General features: G+C 44.4%; 1 protein-coding gene across 14 annotated transcripts in view; it reads left to right on the plus strand.

Moving 5' to 3' along the window:
- The window catches only part of LRP8 (LDL receptor related protein 8), an 80,781-nt gene extending 61,870 nt beyond the window's left edge, over window positions 1-18,911 (plus strand). For 6 of the 14 annotated variants that reach the window (XM_070609566.1, XM_070609565.1, XM_070609567.1 and 3 more), the window contains 7 exons: window positions 1,124-1,265; window positions 2,250-2,402; window positions 3,284-3,508; window positions 5,815-5,883; window positions 10,602-10,774; window positions 11,761-11,937; window positions 14,237-18,911. In XM_070609566.1, the coding sequence (XP_070465667.1) occupies window positions 1,124-1,265; window positions 2,250-2,402; window positions 3,284-3,508; window positions 5,815-5,883; window positions 10,602-10,774; window positions 11,761-11,937; window positions 14,237-14,275 (978 nt within the window). In that variant the 3' untranslated portion in view covers window positions 14,276-18,911. The remainder of the gene's footprint in view (window positions 1-1,123; window positions 1,266-2,249; window positions 2,403-3,283; window positions 3,509-5,814; window positions 5,884-10,601; window positions 10,775-11,760; window positions 11,938-14,236) is intronic. The other 8 variants (XM_070609575.1, XM_070609576.1, XM_070609578.1 and 5 more) reach the window with 3 other exon arrangements.
- The last annotated feature ends 1,360 nt before the right edge of the window (window positions 18,912-20,271 follow it).

Here is a 20,271-nt window from a genome sequence, read left to right on the forward strand (position 1 = left end):
AGGGAGAGAAGAAGGAATATACATTTCCTTACTATTATTTACTATTGGAAATGGCCTGAGAGGTTTTATTCAATTCAGCACACTTTCACTGACCTTTGCTGGACCCCGGGGTCATAGAAGTGAATCAGACATTATCCCAGTCCTCAAGAAGCTCCCAGGAGGGTGAAGAGTCAAGACCCTCCTCTCTTCTGACACTAACAACCTTTCTCCTTGGGAAATGGGGAAGCCAGAACCAGCCAAGTTCTCACACACCTACCTCTTCCTCAAAACTAACTCTGCCACCAAGGGGAGGGAAAGCAAGGGGACAGTGGTCTGTGGTGGGCACTGACAATATTTGCTTGGAGTGACATCACCCAGCACCACTCTGAATTTGTGGGCAAAGCCCCACCTCCAAGTCCAGCCCTTTCTTCAAAAGACAGGTGTGTTTGGACATGTGTATGTGCTTGTGCATATATGTAGCATGTATGTGTAAAATATATGTATATGCATGTGTATACATAAATGCATCCATTTAAAAATGTGCATTCCTGTATGTGCTGGTACTTGTGAGTGTTAATATGTATACCAATACTTAGGTGCTTATTTAGGGACAAGTGTGCCTGTGTGTGTAGATGAGCATGTGGATATGTTTCTGGATCTGTGTAGGAGGCTGCATGGCTGAACCTGTAAATGTGGGTTTGCCAACACATGCACATCTAGGCTTATATGGGCTAACCACTGGATGCATACATGTGTATATCCGGAGGCTGTAGGAGACCCAGCCGAGAATAGTTCTCAGTAGCTCATACATCCCGTCCAATCTTCGTCCCAGGCCCCAGTAATGGTAATAGCTATAGAGACCCAACCTTGAGTTTCTGCTGGACCCCAGAAAGCAGGCCTAGCTCAGCATTAATGAGTAGCCTTCAGGCCAAAGCATGGAATCAGTGAATAACCTTCTGAGACAGAAGGGAACCAGAGCCTACGCCATAGATCAGAGGCTGAGTGCCACTCTAAATCTGTGACCAGGAGAGCTCAGGGAAGATGTCAGGGCAGTTCTTCTGACTGTGGTTTGGGGCTGAGCCCTCAGATTGAGGTCATGGGTTTAGGCTGTAGGCCTCCCATCCCCTGCATCTGTACCCCACAGGACAAGGTGTTCTGGACAGACCTGGAGAATGAGGCCATTTTCAGTGCAAATCGGCTCAATGGCCTAGAAATCTCCGTCCTAGCTGAGAACCTCAATAACCCACATGACATTGTCATCTTCCATGAGCTGAAGCAGCCAAGAGGTGAGCCTTCCCTGGTCCCAAGTCCCCTGCCCATGTCCCTTCCCTCCACTAGGCAGGCTGTGTTCACATCACGTCACGTCTCAGCACCCTCAGGAGTAATAGCAACAATCCCTCTCGCTGGGAGAGTGCTCTGCTGCCACATATTTTCTCTCATTTTGCCTCAAGCTCTTCGTGAAATAAGGCTGGATATAAATAAATACATAATGTCCATTTTTGCCAATCCTACAAAGTGTGGGTTTTACTGTTCTCATATAACAATTGAGGAAACTGTAGCTCCGAGAGGTAAAATAATGTTAGCAGTTGGCACAACTAAAACGTAACTTAGGTCTATCTGATTCCAGAGCTCCTTCTGCTGTGAAGGAGCACACTGCTTCTCCTTTATCACTTGTACCCATTTTGCAGTATTACAGGCTAACATATCTTAGGGCCATACAGTAAGTCAGCTTGTTGGATGGGAATAGAGGCCAGGAATCTCATACTAGGTTGTCCCCTCCTCTATCACTAGGATATACTCATTCTAACTGTAGCTGATGTGCTGGCTGCCAGGGTGAAGGTGGGAAAGCATAGAGGAGTAAGGAGATATGGTGGGGTGCCTGATTCTAGATCTAGAAATGTAAGAAAGAAAGAGACATGGCATATGTCATAGGGGGTAAAAAACCATGGATTTGGGAATCCAACAGACCTCAACTTAAATTCTGCCTCTAAAATTACTAGAGGTATAGCTTTGAAAGGGCTGTGCTCTTCGAGCCCAAGTGTCTTTTATCTGTCAGTCTGGGGTATAACACCCACCTCTCAGAGTTGTCGTCAGGATTAAATGAAAGCGTGGGGATAAGGGGAAGGGAAGTGCTGGAAGAGACCCAATAGAAGTAGTAGGGAAAGTTTTTTGGGGACGCCAAGGGGGAAGGGCCTCACCCTCGGGAGGAGGGAAGACCTGGCATGTCCCATCTGTGTCCCAGCTCTCTCTCAATCTCTCCCCCACATTAGCTGCAGATGCCTGCGAGCTGAGTGCCCAGCCCAATGGAGGCTGTGAGTACTTGTGCCTTCCTGCTCCTCAGCTCTCCGGCCACTCTCCCAAGTACACGTGTGCCTGTCCTGACACAATGTGGCTGGGCCCAGACATGAAGAGGTGCTACCGAGGTAAGCAGACCTACCAGGAGGGTAGCCCCTGGCAATACCAGGCCCAATCCTGCTGAAATCTTCCTTGGCTTCCGGCACACCACATGCTCCTGGTTTTCCTGCATCTTCTCTGGCTACCTGTTGCCTTTGCAGGCTCCTCTTCCTTACCTTCCTTGAATGCCGGTGTCCCCCAGGGTCCTTCTGAGGCTTTCTCTTCTCACTCCCAAGAAAAATGCACATCTACATATAACATTTTAAATGCAGTTTCAGGGGGTTTCTGGAACCCCTTGAAGACCTCAAATTGAGAACCCTTGATCCCTGTGGCTTCAGCTACTATTTATATGCAGGCGACTATGAGCTTACCTATTTCTCATGTAGAACTTAACACACTACATAGAAGCCCTTTTGTGATATGATTGGGACTAATAGTCAGTTAATACTTCAACCATATAAATTTATATTCATTCCCCAATCTTTATGTAGGGCCAAGGCCTTTGTTTGAGCTTAAGTGTGCTGCATTATTTATGATTTCCAGATTAAACTGTTTAAAATGGAGGGAGAATGTAAACCTAATGATGTAACAATATGCATGTAAAATCCTTCTAGATTTCTGTAATTTCCCCTCCTCCCAGTATTTTACAGCAGTCTTGCCCACATCTAATTCTACAGCATTATTTTTTTTAATGACATCTTTATCAAATCAATGTGCAGTATAAACACAGACAAAGTGCTTGGGATTCAGCTAAGGAAAAGATCACAGCCCACTCAGGTAGATTAGGGAATGCTTCACAGAGGGGGCATTTGAGCCGAGCCATGAGAATGAGTTCAGAAGTATAATAAAGAGGCAGTAATTTAGACACAAAATTCTCTGTCCAAGTGACCTCATGGTGTTTCCCCTCCAGCACCTCAATCTACCTCAACTACGACGTTAGCTTCTACCACGACGAGGACAGTAGCCGACACCACAGGAGCCCCTGGGACCACCATCCACAGCCCCACCAACCAGAACCACAGCACAGAGACACCGAGCCTGGCAGCTGCGGTCCCAAGCTCAGTTAGTGTCCCCAGGGCTCCCAGCATCAGCCCGTCTACCCCAAGCCCTGCAACCAGCAACCACTCCCAGCACTGTAAGGAAATGAGTTCTGCCTTCTTTCATGACATGGGAGGGGTCCTAGGGAAGCCAGGATGGGGGATCTGTGGGAAGAAGAGACTGTACCAGAGCTGAATCTTGGCTATCTCTGAGGAGGAAGCAGAGGGAGGCAGAGTGCCCACCTGCGATTTAGGAGTCTTAGGAGCCCCTAGCTTACAGAGGGTCTTGAGGGAAGCTACTTCCTGCCTCTGAGCCTCAGTTTCCTCATCTACAAACGGGGAATAATAATAACCCTTCCCTTCCCTGCTTCACAAAACTGCCATGAGAGGCAAAGGAGGCGGTGTAAACAGAAGTGCTCACGCACACAGCTTCTGCTGACTCTGGGTGTGTCTGTGTGTCACGCATTACTGACGTGTGTATGAGGGAGTGTCCCTCCAATTTGGAAACTTCAAAAGCTCTGGTCTCAGTTCTCGGCACCCTGGCAGGTTCCCCAGATCGTAATATCCGTGACTATGAACTGCTTGTGCCTCTTTCCAAACCCTGGGATGAGAATAATTAAGTTCACCACGTACTAAATCATCAGGAACAGTAATTGTCACTGCTGGAAATATTCCATCTCATTAACCAGCAAATACCTTTTTAACTGAGTTACCTGCCAGGGGGAGTTTATTTAAGAGGATAAACTACCTTTTAAACTTTTCCCATACATGCATGGCCCACAAACCGAGCAGCTTGGCAGCACCTTTCCAGTTGGGCCTATCTGCCAGCAGAAGCTGGTTTTCAGAGTTGAGCACTTACCCTGAAGGTGGAGAGGTGGAGTCCTCTCAGCTGGGGCAGAGCCTCCAACCGGGGAGTCTCCCCGCTGGCTCCATCATGCTGTATGCTTGAACACCGCTGTCCAGCATCTGCTCGGGCCCGGAGTGGGAGGACAGCAGCATTTCCACAGTAAGCTTTGTAAGCAGTGCGGCTCTTCTCTCCCCTTCGTGACTAGGTGCCCTTACAGACACCTGGAGAAACAGACACACTGAGTGGAGGGCACCTGGGCCATTGCCAGGGGCAGTCAACTCCTCTCTTGGAGCAAATGTAGCTGACAGCTCCTCTTCATGCCTCAGAGGGCTGTCATGAGGCTCCAAGGGAAAAATGCGTTTTAAACTACAAAGTGCTGTACAAATGTTACGATGAAGATTGTTGTAAGAGTGAAAAAGATAGCACAACGTACTTTTTAAAAAATACAGTACAGGGGCCGGCTCCGTGGCCGAGTGGTTAAGTTCACGCGCTCTGCTGCAGCGGCCCAGGGTTCGGATCCTGGGCGCAGACATGGCACAACTAGTCAGCCCACGTTGAGGCGGCGTCCCATATCCCACACGTAGAAGGACCTGCAACTAAGATATACAACTGTGTACTGGGGGGGGCGGGGGGAAGGTTTGGGAAATAAAGCAGGAAAAAAAAAAAAAGATTGGCAACAGTTGTTAGCCTAGGTGCCAATCTTTAAAAGAAAAAAGAAAAATACAGTACACTTTCCGTGCACTTTTCAGTTTAGAATGAACATTTACATACCCTCTTTCATTTAGGCCTCACAACCACCCCTACCCTTCTCCCTGCCCTCTTTGAATCAGGCAAGGCTGTGCCAGGCACTGTGCTAAGTAAGCATTTTCCATGAATTATGTCATTTAATCTTCACAATATTCCTAGGAGGTAGGTAAGAGCATTATCCCCACTTTAAAGATACAGAAATATAATATTTATAAGATATAATAATAACTTTCCCAAGGTCACACAAGTAGTGAGTAGTAGAGCCGGGATTTGAACCAAAGAAGTCTGACCCAGGAGCCCGTGCTCTTGATTTCACTATACTATACTATGTCTCATTTGACTTACTTGTTAGAAATAAACTGATAATGCAGATGGACACATGCACCAGAAACAACAGAGATGAAGCAACAGATACTGGCTGAGAAAGACAATTGCCCCAGTTAGTCAGCATCATAAAAACCTAAGTGCACACTCTGCCAAGCACAGCCACAGCTTCCTACCACCATGATACTGTGGAAAGGGTAAGAGACTCAGGTCACAAGTCCTGGGTTTGAGTCCCAGCTCTGCCACTTAACTGTGAGTCCCTAAAACCCCAATAAGACTCAATTTCCCCATCTATAAAATGGAGATAACCTCCGTTCTGCTCACCTCACAGATGGATCTGGAAAGATGGAATTACTAAGCATTAGCCAGGATCATCATTTTGGAGTAAGGGCAAGAAGCAGTTGGATGGTTCTTCCTGCTTGAGGCCAGCAAGGACTTGGACTCACAGTGATGGAGCATCATTCTGCAAATGTTTGTGTTTTGCAGATGGGAATGAAGGCGGCAAGATGGACTCAACCGTCACTGCTGCTGTCATTGGGATCATTGTGCCCATGGGTGAGTGCGGCCCCAAGTCACTGGGGGGAAAAGAGAGACCCTGCCCAGGATCTGGGGAAAAGCACTAGGATAGAGCACTTAGCACACAACCTGGCCCATTGGCTTTTTCTGCCCTGGGAGCTTTCCTGCTCATCTCTCAGTGCTGATTTAATTTGGTTTCTCAGCTTGGCACACAAGGCCCTGCAGGACCTGGCCCCAGGCAACCATCCAGATGCATCCCCATTACCCCTCATTCACACTCTGCATGCCAGCCACTGAAGCCAAACTGTAGGCTCCATGGGGACAGGGCTGGTGTCTCGGTTGCTTGCCACTCTCCTCAGCTCCCAGCAGTGTCTGGCACATGGTAGGAAATAAAATATTTGTTAGATTAATGAGTAGAGCTACTTGCCATTCCTTTAATCATGCTATCTTGCTTTCCTTCTGTTTGGTTTTCAACAAACATTTATCAAGCAGCTGTAATGTAGGAGACTCTGTGATAAGGGGCGGGAGCATGGTTAAAAATGAATAAGACATGGTTCCGGTCCTTGAAAAGTTTATAGTCTTGTCAGAGAGACACACATAGACCAGATAATTTGATTATGACATGGTAAGTCCTAAAATTAAGCCATATGTGGTTCAGTGGAAGTGTCGACGAAGCACTTACCTTGGGATTGGGAGAGAAGGGAAGCGGACAGGGAAAGTTTCCTAGTGGAAATGATATTTGAGCTGAGGCAGCCAAGTGAAGAAGGGTCAAGCAGTGAAGACAGTATAAGCAAAGCCAGGAACGGGAAATGGCATGGAGGGTGGGGTGGATTTGGAACTAGGAGGAGTTCAGGATGGCCAGAATATAGCATTTAGTTAAACCTCGCAGAGAGCCATGGGGCTGATGTGCTCTCTCCCACCCCGTAGTTCACATAGTATCCCCTGCATCCCACCTCTCATACCAGTCTCATCTCTTGGCGGGATCTTTGAATTGTGATTGTCCATTCATAGGTTTATCTCCCCTACTTGCCCATGAGTACCTCAAGGACAAGGACTCTGCCCTTTTATCCTAGGAATCCCCAATATGGTGGTAAGTTAGTGAGTGTTTCAAAAAGTTCACTACGTAAGAGACTGTGCCAAGTTGCAAGGATCCAGGGAAGAAAAAGATAAAAGACTTTAAGAGCTTTCAGTCTTTAATCAGACTCAGTCATAAAAAAGTGGGTGCCAGCCTGGTGGCATAGTGATTAAGTTCGGGCATTCCACTTCGGTGGCCCAGGGTCTGCAGGTTCGGATCCTGGGTGCAGACCTACACACTGCTCATCAAGCCATGCTGTGGTGGTGACTCACATACAAAATAGAGGAAGACTGGCACAGATGTTAGCTCAGCAACAATCTTCCTCAAGCAAAAAGAGGAAGATTGGCAAAAGATGTGAGCTCAGGGTCAATCTTTGTCACCAAAAAAAAGAGAAGAAAAGTGATACAAGAGAGCTGTTAATACATATTATAATGTGCTATAAGAGAAGCACAGTTCTCTGTGGAGGAGAGGAAGAGGTGCTTCTGGAGAAGATGGCATTTGACTTGGCCTTAAAATGCTTCAACAGTAAAGATGATAGTGAGACTATTCCAGACTTATTTTGAGTGGTTTTGTTCTTAGCGCCATCAAGTCAATTCCAACTGCTCGTGCTCCTGTGTACAGCAGAGCTGAAGCCTGCCCAGTCTTTCTGTGCCATCCTCTCACCTTCTGGTGCTGTTCAGACAGTGCTGTACTGCTATTTGTAGGGTTTTCATGGCCAACTTTTTGGGAAGTGGATGGCCAGGTCCTTCTTCCAGTCTGTCTTAGTCTAGAAGCTCTGCCAAAACCTGTCCGCCATGGGTGACCCTGCTGGTATTTGAAATACCAGCGGCATAGTTTTCAGCATCACAGCAACATGCCACCACCACCACAGTATGACAACCGATAGATGGGTGGTGTGGTCCGCTGACTGGAGACAAACCCGGCTGCAGTGGCGAGAGTCCTGCAACTGAACCAGCAGACCACCAGGGCTGGCTATTTTGGGTGGATGGAGTGGAAAATACTCTGAGCATTGTTTAGTGAAAGAAAAATCACCCCCTTTCCTGCCATCCTCTGCTCTACATACAGAAGGGCATGTGTGTGCTGCTTCCCTCATATAATCAGTATTTTTAATTTCTGCTAGTCTGCAGGGTGAAAGATGAGTATTCTTTCCCTGATACTTCCCTGTGAGACAGAGTATCTTTTCTAACTTTATTGGCCATTTACATTACATCGTTTATGAATTGCCTATTCAGCCTTTTCTAATTTCTCTATTGGTTCTTTGTCTTATTCTTATTTGTAGAAATATTTATACATAATTAATGTTAAACCTTTGTAATGTATGTTACAAATATTTTCTCCCATAGGCCACTTGATTTTTAAATTTGTTTATGGTATCTTTTACCATGCATAAATTAAAAATTTTTAAGTATCAGTTTTGTTGATCTTTTGTGTTATGATTTCTGGGTTTTGTGTCTTAGGAAGGTCTGCCTCACTCTAAATTATTAAAATATCTCCCTAAATATTTTTGTACTACTTTAAACATTTTTTAGTATTTAGATATTAATCCATTTGCAATTTATTTTAGAGTACGGTGTGAGATAGAGATTTAACTCTATTTTTTCTACATGCCTGTCTAGTTTTCCCAAGACCATTATTGAAATAGTCCCTCCTTTTCTTCTGACTTGAATTGTCAACTTTATTATAAACTATTTGCCCATATGTACTTTGATCTGCTTCTAGGCTGTTTATTCTCCTCCATCAATTATCTGTCTATTCCTATATATTAGAAACACAACTTTGTGATATGTTTTAATATCTAATAGGGCATTATTATTCTTGCAACATTTTCTTAGCTATTTTTATTCAATTTCTCTTCTAGGTGAACTTTAGAATCATCTTGTTGGGGCCTGTCTGGTGGCACAGCGGTTAAGTGCACATGTTCTGCTTCAGCGGCCCAGGGTTCACTGGTTGGAATCCCGGGTGCGGACATGGCACTGGTTGGCAAGCCGTGCTGTGGCAGCCATCCCACATATAAAGCAGAGGAAGCTGGGCATGGATGTGAGCTGAGGGCCAGTCTTCCTCAGCAAAAAGAGGAGGATTGGCAGCAGTTAGCTCAGGGCTAATCTTCCTCAAAAAAAAGAATCATCTTGTTAATTCTTTTTTTTTTAAGATTGGCACCTGAGCCAATCTTGCCAGTCTTTCTTTTTTTCTTCTTCTTCTTCTCCCCAAAGCCCCCCAGCACATAGCTGTATATTCTAGTTGTAGCTCCTTCTGGTTGTGCTATGTGGGATGCCACCTCAACGTGGCCTGATGAGTGTTGCCATGTCCGCACCCAGGATCTGAACCGAGGAAACCCCGGGCTGCTGAAGCCGAGCGTGCAAACTTAAATCACTCAGCCACGGGGCCAGCACCTCATCTTATTAATTCTATAAAAATTCTGATGGAATCTTATGATTTGGATATATAAATTGTCGTGGGGAGAATTTACGTTTTTACCATGTCAAAGCTTCCTATTTGAGAAGCTTTCTCTGTCTCTCCATTTGAGCCTTTTGTCATGTCCTTCAGTAGAATTTTATAGATCATATAGGACTTGCACATTTCTTAGTGAGTTATCCCAGGTATTTCATAGTTGGTTGGGCTATTATGAACGTGTTCTTATTCCATTCCATTGTCTAATTGGTTATTGCTGATTAATAAGAAAGCTATTGATTTTTTATGTTTATTCGTGATGAACTAAAATTATTTCTAACAGTTTTTCATTTGCTTTCCTAAGATTTTCTAAACACACAATATCTGTTAATAGTAGCAGTTCAGTTTTTCCCTTTCCCATATGTGTACCCTTCACTTCTTTACCCGGTCTTACTGCATAGCTAGACCTCTGCAACAGTAAATAGTAGCAGTGATAACAGGCATCCTTGCCTTCTTCCTGTCTTTAATGGGTATCAATTATTATAATCTTATCAAAGTAGACACCCCCTCTATAGCAGCCTGGATAGCTGTCATGCGGCTTCCACTTGAATGCTCAGGGTGGTTGCTTACTATCTTAGGAAGCTGCTTGTCCCATTTTGCCCAGCTCTGTGAGAGAACTTCTTCCTTTACTCATCAATATTTTCATTTATTCTAACTCAGAGCCTATGTTTCCCCACTGTGGGCCCTTCTAGAAATGCTTCTCTTCTTGCAAAGCCCCAGCTTTGGAAAGAAACACCCCACTCCATCCTCTGCCCTCCAGCTGTGGGAGAGAATGGTTTTCTTAGAGAATTCCAGGGAAGCAGCAGCATTAGGGCAAAGGTGTGGTGAAGAAATTCACTCATTCACTCAGCATATGTTACTGAACACCTACTCAGTGCTAGGCACCAGACATACAGAGATAAATAAGTCACAGTCCCCGCCCTCAAAGAGCTCAGTCCAGTTGGGGGTACACATAAATAAAGGATGATACTGTGGTCTGGGAACGCAGGTGAGAGAAAGACTGACCACCTTGAGAAGTTGAGGAAGACTTCACATCTGAGCTGGATCTTGAAGGATGAATAGTTAATGAAGGGAGAGATGGGAAAAGGGCTTCCAAGTAGTAGAAAAAGAACACACAGAAACAGGGCCTGACAAACAAGGGGCCGTAAAGTTGAAGAGGTGGCAAGAAATGTACTGACGTCTGAGCAATGGGCCGGAGCCTGCTGGAGGTCCAATGTAATGTGTCTTCCTCCAGCGGTAATTGCCCTGCTGTGCATGAGTGGCTACCTGATCTGGAGAAACTGGAAGCGGAAGAACACCAAGAGCATGAATTTCGACAACCCAGTGTACAGGAAAACAACAGAAGAAGAGGATGAGGATGAGCTCCACATAGGGAGGACTGCTCAGATTGGCCATGTCTATCCTGCAGTAAGTATTCTTTGCTGGAAGAGTTCTTTCCTTCCTTTCCTCCCTTCTTCCTTCTCTCTCTTCCTCCTTTCTCTCCCGCCCCCCTTCTTCAAACCTTTATCAGGAACCTACCATGTGCCAGGCACTGTTCTAGGCTCTGGGGACACAGACATGCTGGCGGGGGGTGGGGGGGGGTGTTAGAAGGGTATCAGGATACCTTGTACCTAGAGGCTTATCCTTAAATAAAGAAGCCAAATGTCTTTCTTTCTGCTGAGTAAGTTTTCAGAACCCTTGGCCTGGAAGGGTACTTGGCCATTCAATTTGAATGTATTCATTTCAGCAAACACTGTATGCTGGTTATGTGCCAAGCACTGCGTTAGAAATCAAGTGTTCAAGACGAAGGATGGAATACACTTGCTCCCTAGGAGCTGGTGGTAGAGTTAGAGACAGTCACGTACTATTGTACAACTGTGTGCCAGGTGCCATGGTAGAAGCTCAGGAGTTCCTCTTCTAGGAAGCTTTCCCTGGTTTCTTTGTTCTCCCACAGCCTCTCTCCGTCACAGCACTGTCACACTGTAGTCTACTTGTGTTTTTACTCGTTGGTCTCCCCACTAGACCGTGAGCTCCTTGAGGACAGGATTATCTGATTAATGTTTCCCTGGTGCCTAGCCCAGCATAGCTGGCTACTAGTAAATATGTGTTGAACAAAAGCTATGGAAACATCAACAAGGGAGCTGTTAATTCTATTGGGGAAATCAGGCAGGGAATGCCTCACAGAGGAGGTGACAGATGAACTATGTCCCTGAAAGATTAATAGCAGTTTTGCAGGTAGAGAAGGAGGAACATGGCATTCCAGAAAGAAGCATGTGCAAAGGCTGAGAGGCACAACAGGGTATGGCTTGTCGGGGGAGCAAGGACCATAAAGTGGTTGGAGATGTCATGATTGTATAGCAGAGTCAGGGGGCTGAGTATGACCTCATAGGTCATCCAGTCCATCCCCCTGTCAGGCAATCAGCAGCTTTGATCACCCACTGTGGGCAGAGCCCTGTCTTGGGGAGACCAGAGAACTGGAAGACCCAGCCCCTGCCCTCAAGGAGCTTTTTGTCTTGCCGGGGGAACCAAGGTCACAGCTGCACCAACTCCCGAAGAACCCTCTTTCCGAGCTGCCTGTCGTCAAGTGCAAGGTAGGGCAGTGCCACTCCGAGTCTGAGGGGCTGGTGAGTGAGGGCGTGCACCTAGGCAGGTGCAGTCAGTCCTAGAAGGCTTTCTGGTTCTGGAAGGCTGCAGATTCTAAGCTGGGGGTTCGGGCAAAGAGGAAAGATGGGTTAGTTGCAGACCGAGGAAATGATGTGTGGAAGAAATGACCAAGTATGGGGCAGGGCAAACTGAATTGCTGCTGAAGCAAATTATTCATGAAGGGGAGACATGGGAAATGAAGTTGAGCAAGTGAGGAGGGTTAGCAGATCGCCTCAAGGATCCTTAACCCCGGCCAATCCACACAGACAGTTGCTTAACCAATTTTCAAAGATCAGAGAGGGCACAGTGAAAGAAGCATTGAGCTTATGGTAAGAGGATGCCTCCCAGTTTCACTACTCCACAGCCCTGTGATCTTAGTCACTTCTCTCTGCTCACTGTTATTTGTAAAATGGGAATAATAACTCCCATTGCGTCTGCCTCCTAAATTTGTAAAGTTCAAGCAAGACAGCACATGTGAGAGTGCTTTGTGAGTTATAAAGCACTGTGCACATGTAAAGTGGCATTGTTTCCAGAGAAGGAAATAACCACTCAGGAGGAGCTAATCCTGACGAATTTACGGCCTAAGGAATAAGCTCCCGCCAGCTGCACAGACATAGAGCAGGGGAGTGTGGAAATCGGCATTTAGTGAGAACCTACCATGTGTCACACACTACTCAGTGTTTTGTGTACATTTTCTCATTTAGTGTTCACAATGACCTTATAAAGTTCATGTTATTAGCCCCATTTTGCAGATGAGGAAACTAAGACTCAGAGAAATTGAATAACTCGCCTAGGGTCACAACTAGGAAGTGGCAGAACCAGGATTCAAACTCCAGTCTGTATGTACACAAAAGCCCATTCCACTATATCACGCGGTAAATAGCCTTGAAGCTCTGGAAATCAGTATTCTTAACATCCTGTTCTCTCCCCAGTCCTTTCTCTCCACCATCACTGCTGGGATCTGCCTTTGGCCTAGAGATCTCTGTTGGAGAGAGTGGGAGGGTAACTGGACTAGAAAAAGATAGTCTCAAACATCTGTGCTAGTGGAGTAAGGCCATGGCATTCGTGCAAAACCACAAATAACCCAAAGATGATTTGAAAGGCAGTGGCGTTATTTTTTATTGTATGTAGAATGTCTAGACATGGAAAATGCTAGTCTGGTTCTATTTTATGCTGGTTAGGTTGATCTAGAATACTCTGGACCCTATGTGTGTTAGGTACTATATTAAACACCCTACATACATTATCTCATTTGGTTTCCCAACAACCCTATGAGCTAGGTCCCCCATTTGACAGATGATGAAACCAAGGTCCACAGAGAGGTGAAGTGGTTAGCCCAAATTCACATAATTATGAGAAAGATCCTGAAGCACTTTGTGCAAAGGTGGGTGTCCAGGAAATGGAAGAGTGGGAAATAGGATTACATGAGGACCAGTTGGGGAAAGCTAGATGTGGAGCCTGGAGAAGAAAACACTAAGGGGGAAGGGAAGGGAATTCAAACACTGTCTTCACATTTCAAGGGTTGCCTGTATAGAACTCTCTGAGTCTAAGAGAAAGAATCAGGGAACATCAGAAGATATAAAGAAACAGATTTCATGTCAATATAGGAAAGAATTTAACTTCACTGTCCGCAATGGAATAGACTGGCTCAGGGGTTGGGGGGCTCACCATCTAGTGGTCAGCTGTTTGTGGCAGAGGGAAGTCTAGCATCTAATGACAAGAAGGAGGGGTGAGAGAATGAGGGATTGGATTTAATTGACCTGCATTGCCTTCCAATTCTGTATAATCAGTTGGGAGGGTCCAGCAGATTGCTTTCCTAATTGTGATTAGCATGCTAGGGACAAGGTGCTAAGGGCTGGGGTTAAACATTTGCCCAAGCTAACCCGCTGAAGTTGAGCAAGCCTGAAATCCTAGGAGGGAGGACTGGGAAAGTTTAGATCTCTGCAGCCCCCCTTAACAAGGAGGCAGAACAGAATGATGAAAAAAGCTGCAGCTCTGGATTCACACAGATCTGGGTTCAAATTTTAGTTCACCCACTTACTATGTGATCCAGGACAAATGTTGTTTAAGATCACTGAGTCTCAGTTTTCTCATCTGTAAAATAAATATGACAAACCTGCCTCTTGGAGTAGTTTGAAGATTCTGTGAACTAATGCCTATAAAGTAATACAATGTCTAGCACCTTGTGAGTACTCAATAAATAACTCCTGCAGTTCTAATGATGATTTCTTTGCTCTCTCTCCCCAGCGAGTGGCATTAAGCCTTGAAGATGATGGACTGCCCTGAGGATGGGACCACTCCCTTCGTGCCTCACGGAATTAAGTCCCATGCACTACACTCTGGATGGTGTATGGCTGGAGGAAAGGGTTTCTGTATATGCGTCTGTGTGAGTGTGTGTGTGTGTAATTTTTTTTTAATTTATGTTGCGGAAAGGTAACCACAAAGTTATGATGAAGTGCAAACATCCAAAGGATGTGAGAGTTTTTATATGTATAATGTTTTATACACTTTTTAACTGGTTGCACTACCCATGAGGAATTCATGGAATGGCTACTGTTGAGTGACTAACATGATGTACATAACCAAATGGGGCCGATGGTACAGTAGCTTACTCATCCTTTAAAAACTATATTTACAGAGGGTATTTGGTTTAGGGGGGGCATTTTTAGGTTTTGGAGTTTTGGTTTTTTTGGTAAATAAAACGATTATGCTTTGTGGCTATCATCAACATAAGTGAAAAAAGAAAAAAACACTCCAACTCCCTCCCCCATTTAGATTATTTATTAACATATTTCAAAAATAAGATTAGTTCTATAAATAATTTAGAGACATGAGAGTATTTATTTTTGGTATGATTGGCCCACCATGAGGATTCTGTGTGCATTTATGTTTGTGTGTGTACGTGTGTGAGAGAGAAAAATCTGTAGAAGAGAGGTGCGCCTATGGCTGTTGTTCAAATACATAGAGATAAATATATTTTAAAACAGTCCACAAAAGGGATATCCGGTTTTCAGAGGAGCCTTTGGAAATTTGGCTCAGGAAACAGATATCATGGTTTGTGCAAACATGTAGTGGAAGAGAGAGATCTTTTCCACCTCTGGCTATTCCTGGGACCCCAACTGGTCAGGAAAAGTCCTTCAGCTCACTCATGGCTGCTGTGGCTCCCACCTGGGCTTTCTCTTTGTGGCTAAGGCCAGTGTACAGACTTTACACGGTGCCGGAAGTTCTCATGAGCTCAAGTGAGAACATACCTGAACCTCAGTTACTCCTTATTTTAAAGTTCAGCTATTTGAGTAACTTCAGTTTCCTTCAGGACACTTGAGTTGAATTCAGTCATTTTCCTCTGAAGCATCCTGAGGGTGCTATCCTTACTTAGAGAGAGCTAAGTGGAGACATTTCTACAACAGCCCGAGTTTACTCTCGGGCCTGGCTCAGGCACTGAACCTCTGAGATATGCTATGGCTGAGGATAAGGATGGTGGAATTGGTTTTAGTACATCTCTGTTTCTCCCTTCCCCTTATTCTCTACCATTTCCTTTAGGTGGGGAAAACATTTCCCCACCTAAGTTAATACATAGGTTTGTTACCATCATGTATTCATATAGATGAAACTAATTTTTGGCTAAAGTCAGAAAAAGTCGCCAAACCTGAAGTCATATTTGACAGAGGAAATGGCATACGCAATATTATAATATATTGGATATATATGTTCACACAGGGATTTGATTTACTGCTTTGTAAATAAAAGGAAAAACTCTGGGTCCATGGACAGATTTGTTTTCATTATGGACACTGTCTGCTTTTCCTGGGCCTTGGGGGAGGCAGGGAGAAGTGCTCTTTTCTCTTCGTGGGGTCTCCCATTGGAAACCTTTGTAATCCTACAGTCCTAGGAGGAATTCAGTCCCTGCTGGCTCCCTCATGCAACGTATGGACTCTGCTGTTCTGCAGCTTCACCCCCCTGGACAGCCTGGGACAAGGTGTGACACAGAAGTGTTTGGCTTAAGTAGGAGCAGAGGACATGCATCTAACCTTAACATACCAGAACTTGACACAGTTAAGCAAATTCTTCCCCTCTTCTCCCCCGCTGCCCCCAGTTCAATGAAGTTTGACTGTCTGACCAGCATGATACCTGTTTCCAGGCAGACATTTCTGGAGTTCTGTCGCCCTGTTCCCAGGACCTTCCTCTGCATCACTCATGGTCTTCTAACCTCTGAGAAAACAACTGTGTTCTAGAGCCTGGACCCTGTGCTTTGCATAAACAAGCCATTTCCTCATGATGTTCATGTGTTGATAGTCCTAAAACATTCATTGAGAGGGTAAATGCAGTTGACCTAGAGTGACCAATACCCAAGAGAACTTTAAGAACAGGTGGCCAACTCCTGTGCAGCTTAAATCATTTACTACTATTCTTTCAAGAATGGAAAGTAAAATTATTTTTGACTGAAGAAAAATGATGAAAGTGAAAAAACATTGAAATTTACACAAAACAAACAACTTTTTCTGTAACCTGCCTCCAAAGAAATAGAATTTCCTGGGGAGATGATAAGAGTGACTCATGCATAGTTTCTAAACTTTCAGTTAGATCCTGGCCTTCCCAGAAAAAATAAAAATGAATGGAGTCAGGACAATTCAGCTTGAGATCTCAAAATGATGATGAAACAGAACTTTCTCAGAGACATCCATGTTTCCTGAATATGCCACAACTGCAGTTTGAAAGAGGCGGCTATGGGAGCAACCTACAGAAAACAAACTGGAATACTCACGTGTTGGATGGCAGTAAGATGAAATCTTGGGAAGGTCGGTCTGTCCTCGCCCTATTCTCAGAGGCTTTTGAGCCTTATTTTGAAGTGTAGTTGCATTTCTGTTGCCTTTCAGCCCTATGCCATTATATCTACAGCCAATAATGGATTATAGAGCTGGAAGGAAGCTGAGAGATAAAGCCAGGAGGACAGAAAATTAATTTATCAGACATTTTTTCTTTATTTAAAAGAAATGGCCCCAATCCTTTTCTTCTTTCCTCCTTCAGGAGACTAGTTTGGGCTGCCTGAACAATGTGTCAAACCTGCTACCTATCTTATGGCCTATCTTTCCAGTGGAATTATGAAGGCACTGGCAGAAATGGCCTTCCAGAAATACGAAAAACTAAAATTTTATTTATTTACTCTTGATATCATGATTATTTATAAAAGACTGAGATAACCTGTAACCTCAGAATGAGATCAGATGTAAATTGATGGCAGTAGGTACTAATGACCCCTCCAGTTCTCTGTGATTGCAGTATATTCATTCACTGAAACCATTTGCTAGGTACCAACTAAGAGCCAGCACTGCAGATCAATCAAAGGTTTTCTGTCCTTATGACGCTCACAGTAGCAGCAGAGGAAGACATATGTGGAAACAAAGGGTTAGATTCTTTTCAGAGTCCTGTTAGGGCACAAAGGAGAGAGGTCATTTCTACCTGAGGAGATGAGGAATGGGATCAAGAAAGGCATTGTAGGAGAAATGACCTTAAGCTAAGCCTTAAAACTTAAGCAGTCCAGGCTGCTTCCGGCAGAGGAGGCACTGCACTGAGACAGGCATGAAACAGCATGGGGACTTGAAGGCGCTGCATGTCACGCATTATAACGAGCAAAAGGCTCGAGGGGGACTCAGCAAAAAATGAAGGGGATGGAAGGACAGGTTCAATGTCAGCACTTTATAGAATACTTCTATTTAATTTCAGCGTCAATTAAGCAAACATTTCTTGGTCATTTATTGTATACGAGGCACCAAGTGCATCATGGAAAATTCATCAGGATGCGTTGCCAGCACTTTGCAGACATGACAGTCTTCAGCCTCAAGCTTTCCAGTGGCCAAAGCGAAACAATGACTGCTTTTCATATATTTGAGTCGAAGTTTTCAATATGGTCAATGAAAACTAATATAAGGGCAGTGGGATTTTCGCAGAAGCATTCCATGTTGTCAAGAGCCTCTGAGATTTTCTCAACAGTGGGAAAGAAAACTGGAAATTTGGAAGACATGAAGTCTGGAGAGGGGACCGCAAGCACTGTCTAGTCAGGCATTGGTGGCAATGGGGAGAGGGCACAGGAATGTGATCCTCCCTACCTCGCTCCCAACTCCAGCCATACACTCATCATTTCAGAGAACATAAATGAGTTACCAGTTAAACGTTTTCAGAGTAAATAATTTCCCATGAATACATGAAGATAGAGTATCCAAGTCTTCTCACACTGTACTTTTACAGTATTGGGATTTTCAAAGTATGGAGAACTTAGGAGGTAGAAGAATTACAGCTTCAAATTTCCAGTTAATGTAAGAAATCAGGAAGCTCTGTTCATTCAGGCTGTGCACCATGTGCACAGTCAAGAATCAGCAGAAACCCTCTGCATTTTCAAACACTTTGTGCTATAAAAAGTAATTTTAAAAAAGCCACCTGTATATACATATATATATATTTAAAGACACGAAGGTTTTGATACTTTTTTACAAAAACTACAAGAGGAAAATACCTGTACAAACCCTGTGTTTTAAAATAGCATTTTGTTCTATACAAGCTCTTAATTTGGGAGTGAAGTACTGGTTTGCAAACTCCATCACATTGTACCCAAATGGATTTTGCTTGTTTGTCTCCCCCACACACACCCAAATCACCATATTTGATATAACAGGCATGTTAGAATGTTGGGTCCCACTAACCGTTTCTGCTCTTTTTGTCTTGTCATTCCGAGTTCCATTGGCTTCTGTATTCGGTGCCCTTTGCAGTCTGGTTTCTCTTCCAGAGGCAAAGGGACGAAGGTGGTGTGCCATGTCTCACGAGCTGTACTGACATCATCTTGGTGAACTAAAAACCAAATGTGGACATTTGTAAAATCACTGCACTGTTTCTAGAAAGAGATTAAATTCATTTTTTTTAAATCTGAAAATACTGTTTCAGTGTGATGCTTTAATGGGGGGGAGTGAACGATCGTCAATGGAGTTGCTAATGTATACTCAATATTCTACATAAATTATCTCAATCTTCATCAACAATCCTGTGAGATAAATACTACCAATATTATCGTTCCCATTTTATAGACGAGGAAATGGGTGAAGTAACTGCCCGAAGTCACATGGTTATGTTTAGTGCCCCCAAGGCACATGTAGCACAGGTGGCGCTCACGTACATGTAGGGCACTCTGCCTAGACTTTCCTTCTCTGCTTCTTCATCTGGCTAACTCCTATTTGTCCTTGTGCATCCTGCTTAGGAGTACTCCTCCAGAGAGCCATATGTATTCTCTCAGACTGGCTTAGGTAACTCCATGCTTCCACAACAAATTTTGCGTACTTGTATCCCAGTATTTCTGCCCTGTCTCTCACTCCCATGCTACTGAGGTGGTTTTCACTAAGGTCACCCTGGACCTCTTGATTATAAATCTTGCAAATACTTTCAGTCCTATCTTCCTTAACCTGCAAGCAATATTTAATACTGTTGGCTCTCCTTTCTTGGAATACTCTTATTTTGGCTTACATGTCACCATACTCCTGGTTTTTCCCCTACCTCTCTGGCCACATCTTAATCTCTTTTGCCCACCCCTTAAACTATGGTATTCCACCTCAAATCCATCCACTTTTCTATTTCCATTGCCACTTCCTGAGCATAGGTCACCAGCATCTTGGACTATCACATCATCGATTACTTATCTGAATTTCATACTTCTAATCTTTCCACTTTCCAAACCAGTCTACAGCATTACAGCCAGAGGGGGGAGTGAACAATCACTGCTTTCTAAAATGCAATAGGTCATATCACCACCATCCCATTCCACTTTCCTGCTTCAAGTCCTTCATCTGTTTCCCTTGCATTAAAATCCAATACCCTCGGGTTTTAATCCAAACTTTTGTTTTTTTTCTGGGAAAGACTGGCCCTGAGCTAACATCTGTGCCAATCTTCCTCTATTTTGTATGTGGGATGCTGCCACAGCAGGGCTTGAGTGGTGTGTAGGTCCAGGCCTAGGATCCAAACCCACCAACCCCAGACCACCAAAGTGGAGCATGCGAACTTAACCACTATGCCACCAGGCTGGCCCCCCCCAAACTCCTTAATATAGCTTGTAAGGTCCTTCATGATTTGGCTTATGCCCCTTCTCCAACCTCATCACTATGTTCGCAATCTCATTCTGTATTCTAACCACAGTTCTGGGCCCTAACATTTCCTTCAAGAATACTTCTCTTAGATCCCTAGACTGGACTAGGAGCCACCCTATATGCTTCCCGAGTTTTCTGTGCTTCCCCTATTTGTAACCT

Source organism: Equus przewalskii, chromosome 2 (genome assembly GCF_037783145.1).
Source record: "Equus przewalskii isolate Varuska chromosome 2, EquPr2, whole genome shotgun sequence".
In the NCBI taxonomy this organism is placed as follows: Eukaryota; Metazoa; Chordata; class Mammalia; order Perissodactyla; family Equidae; genus Equus; species Equus przewalskii.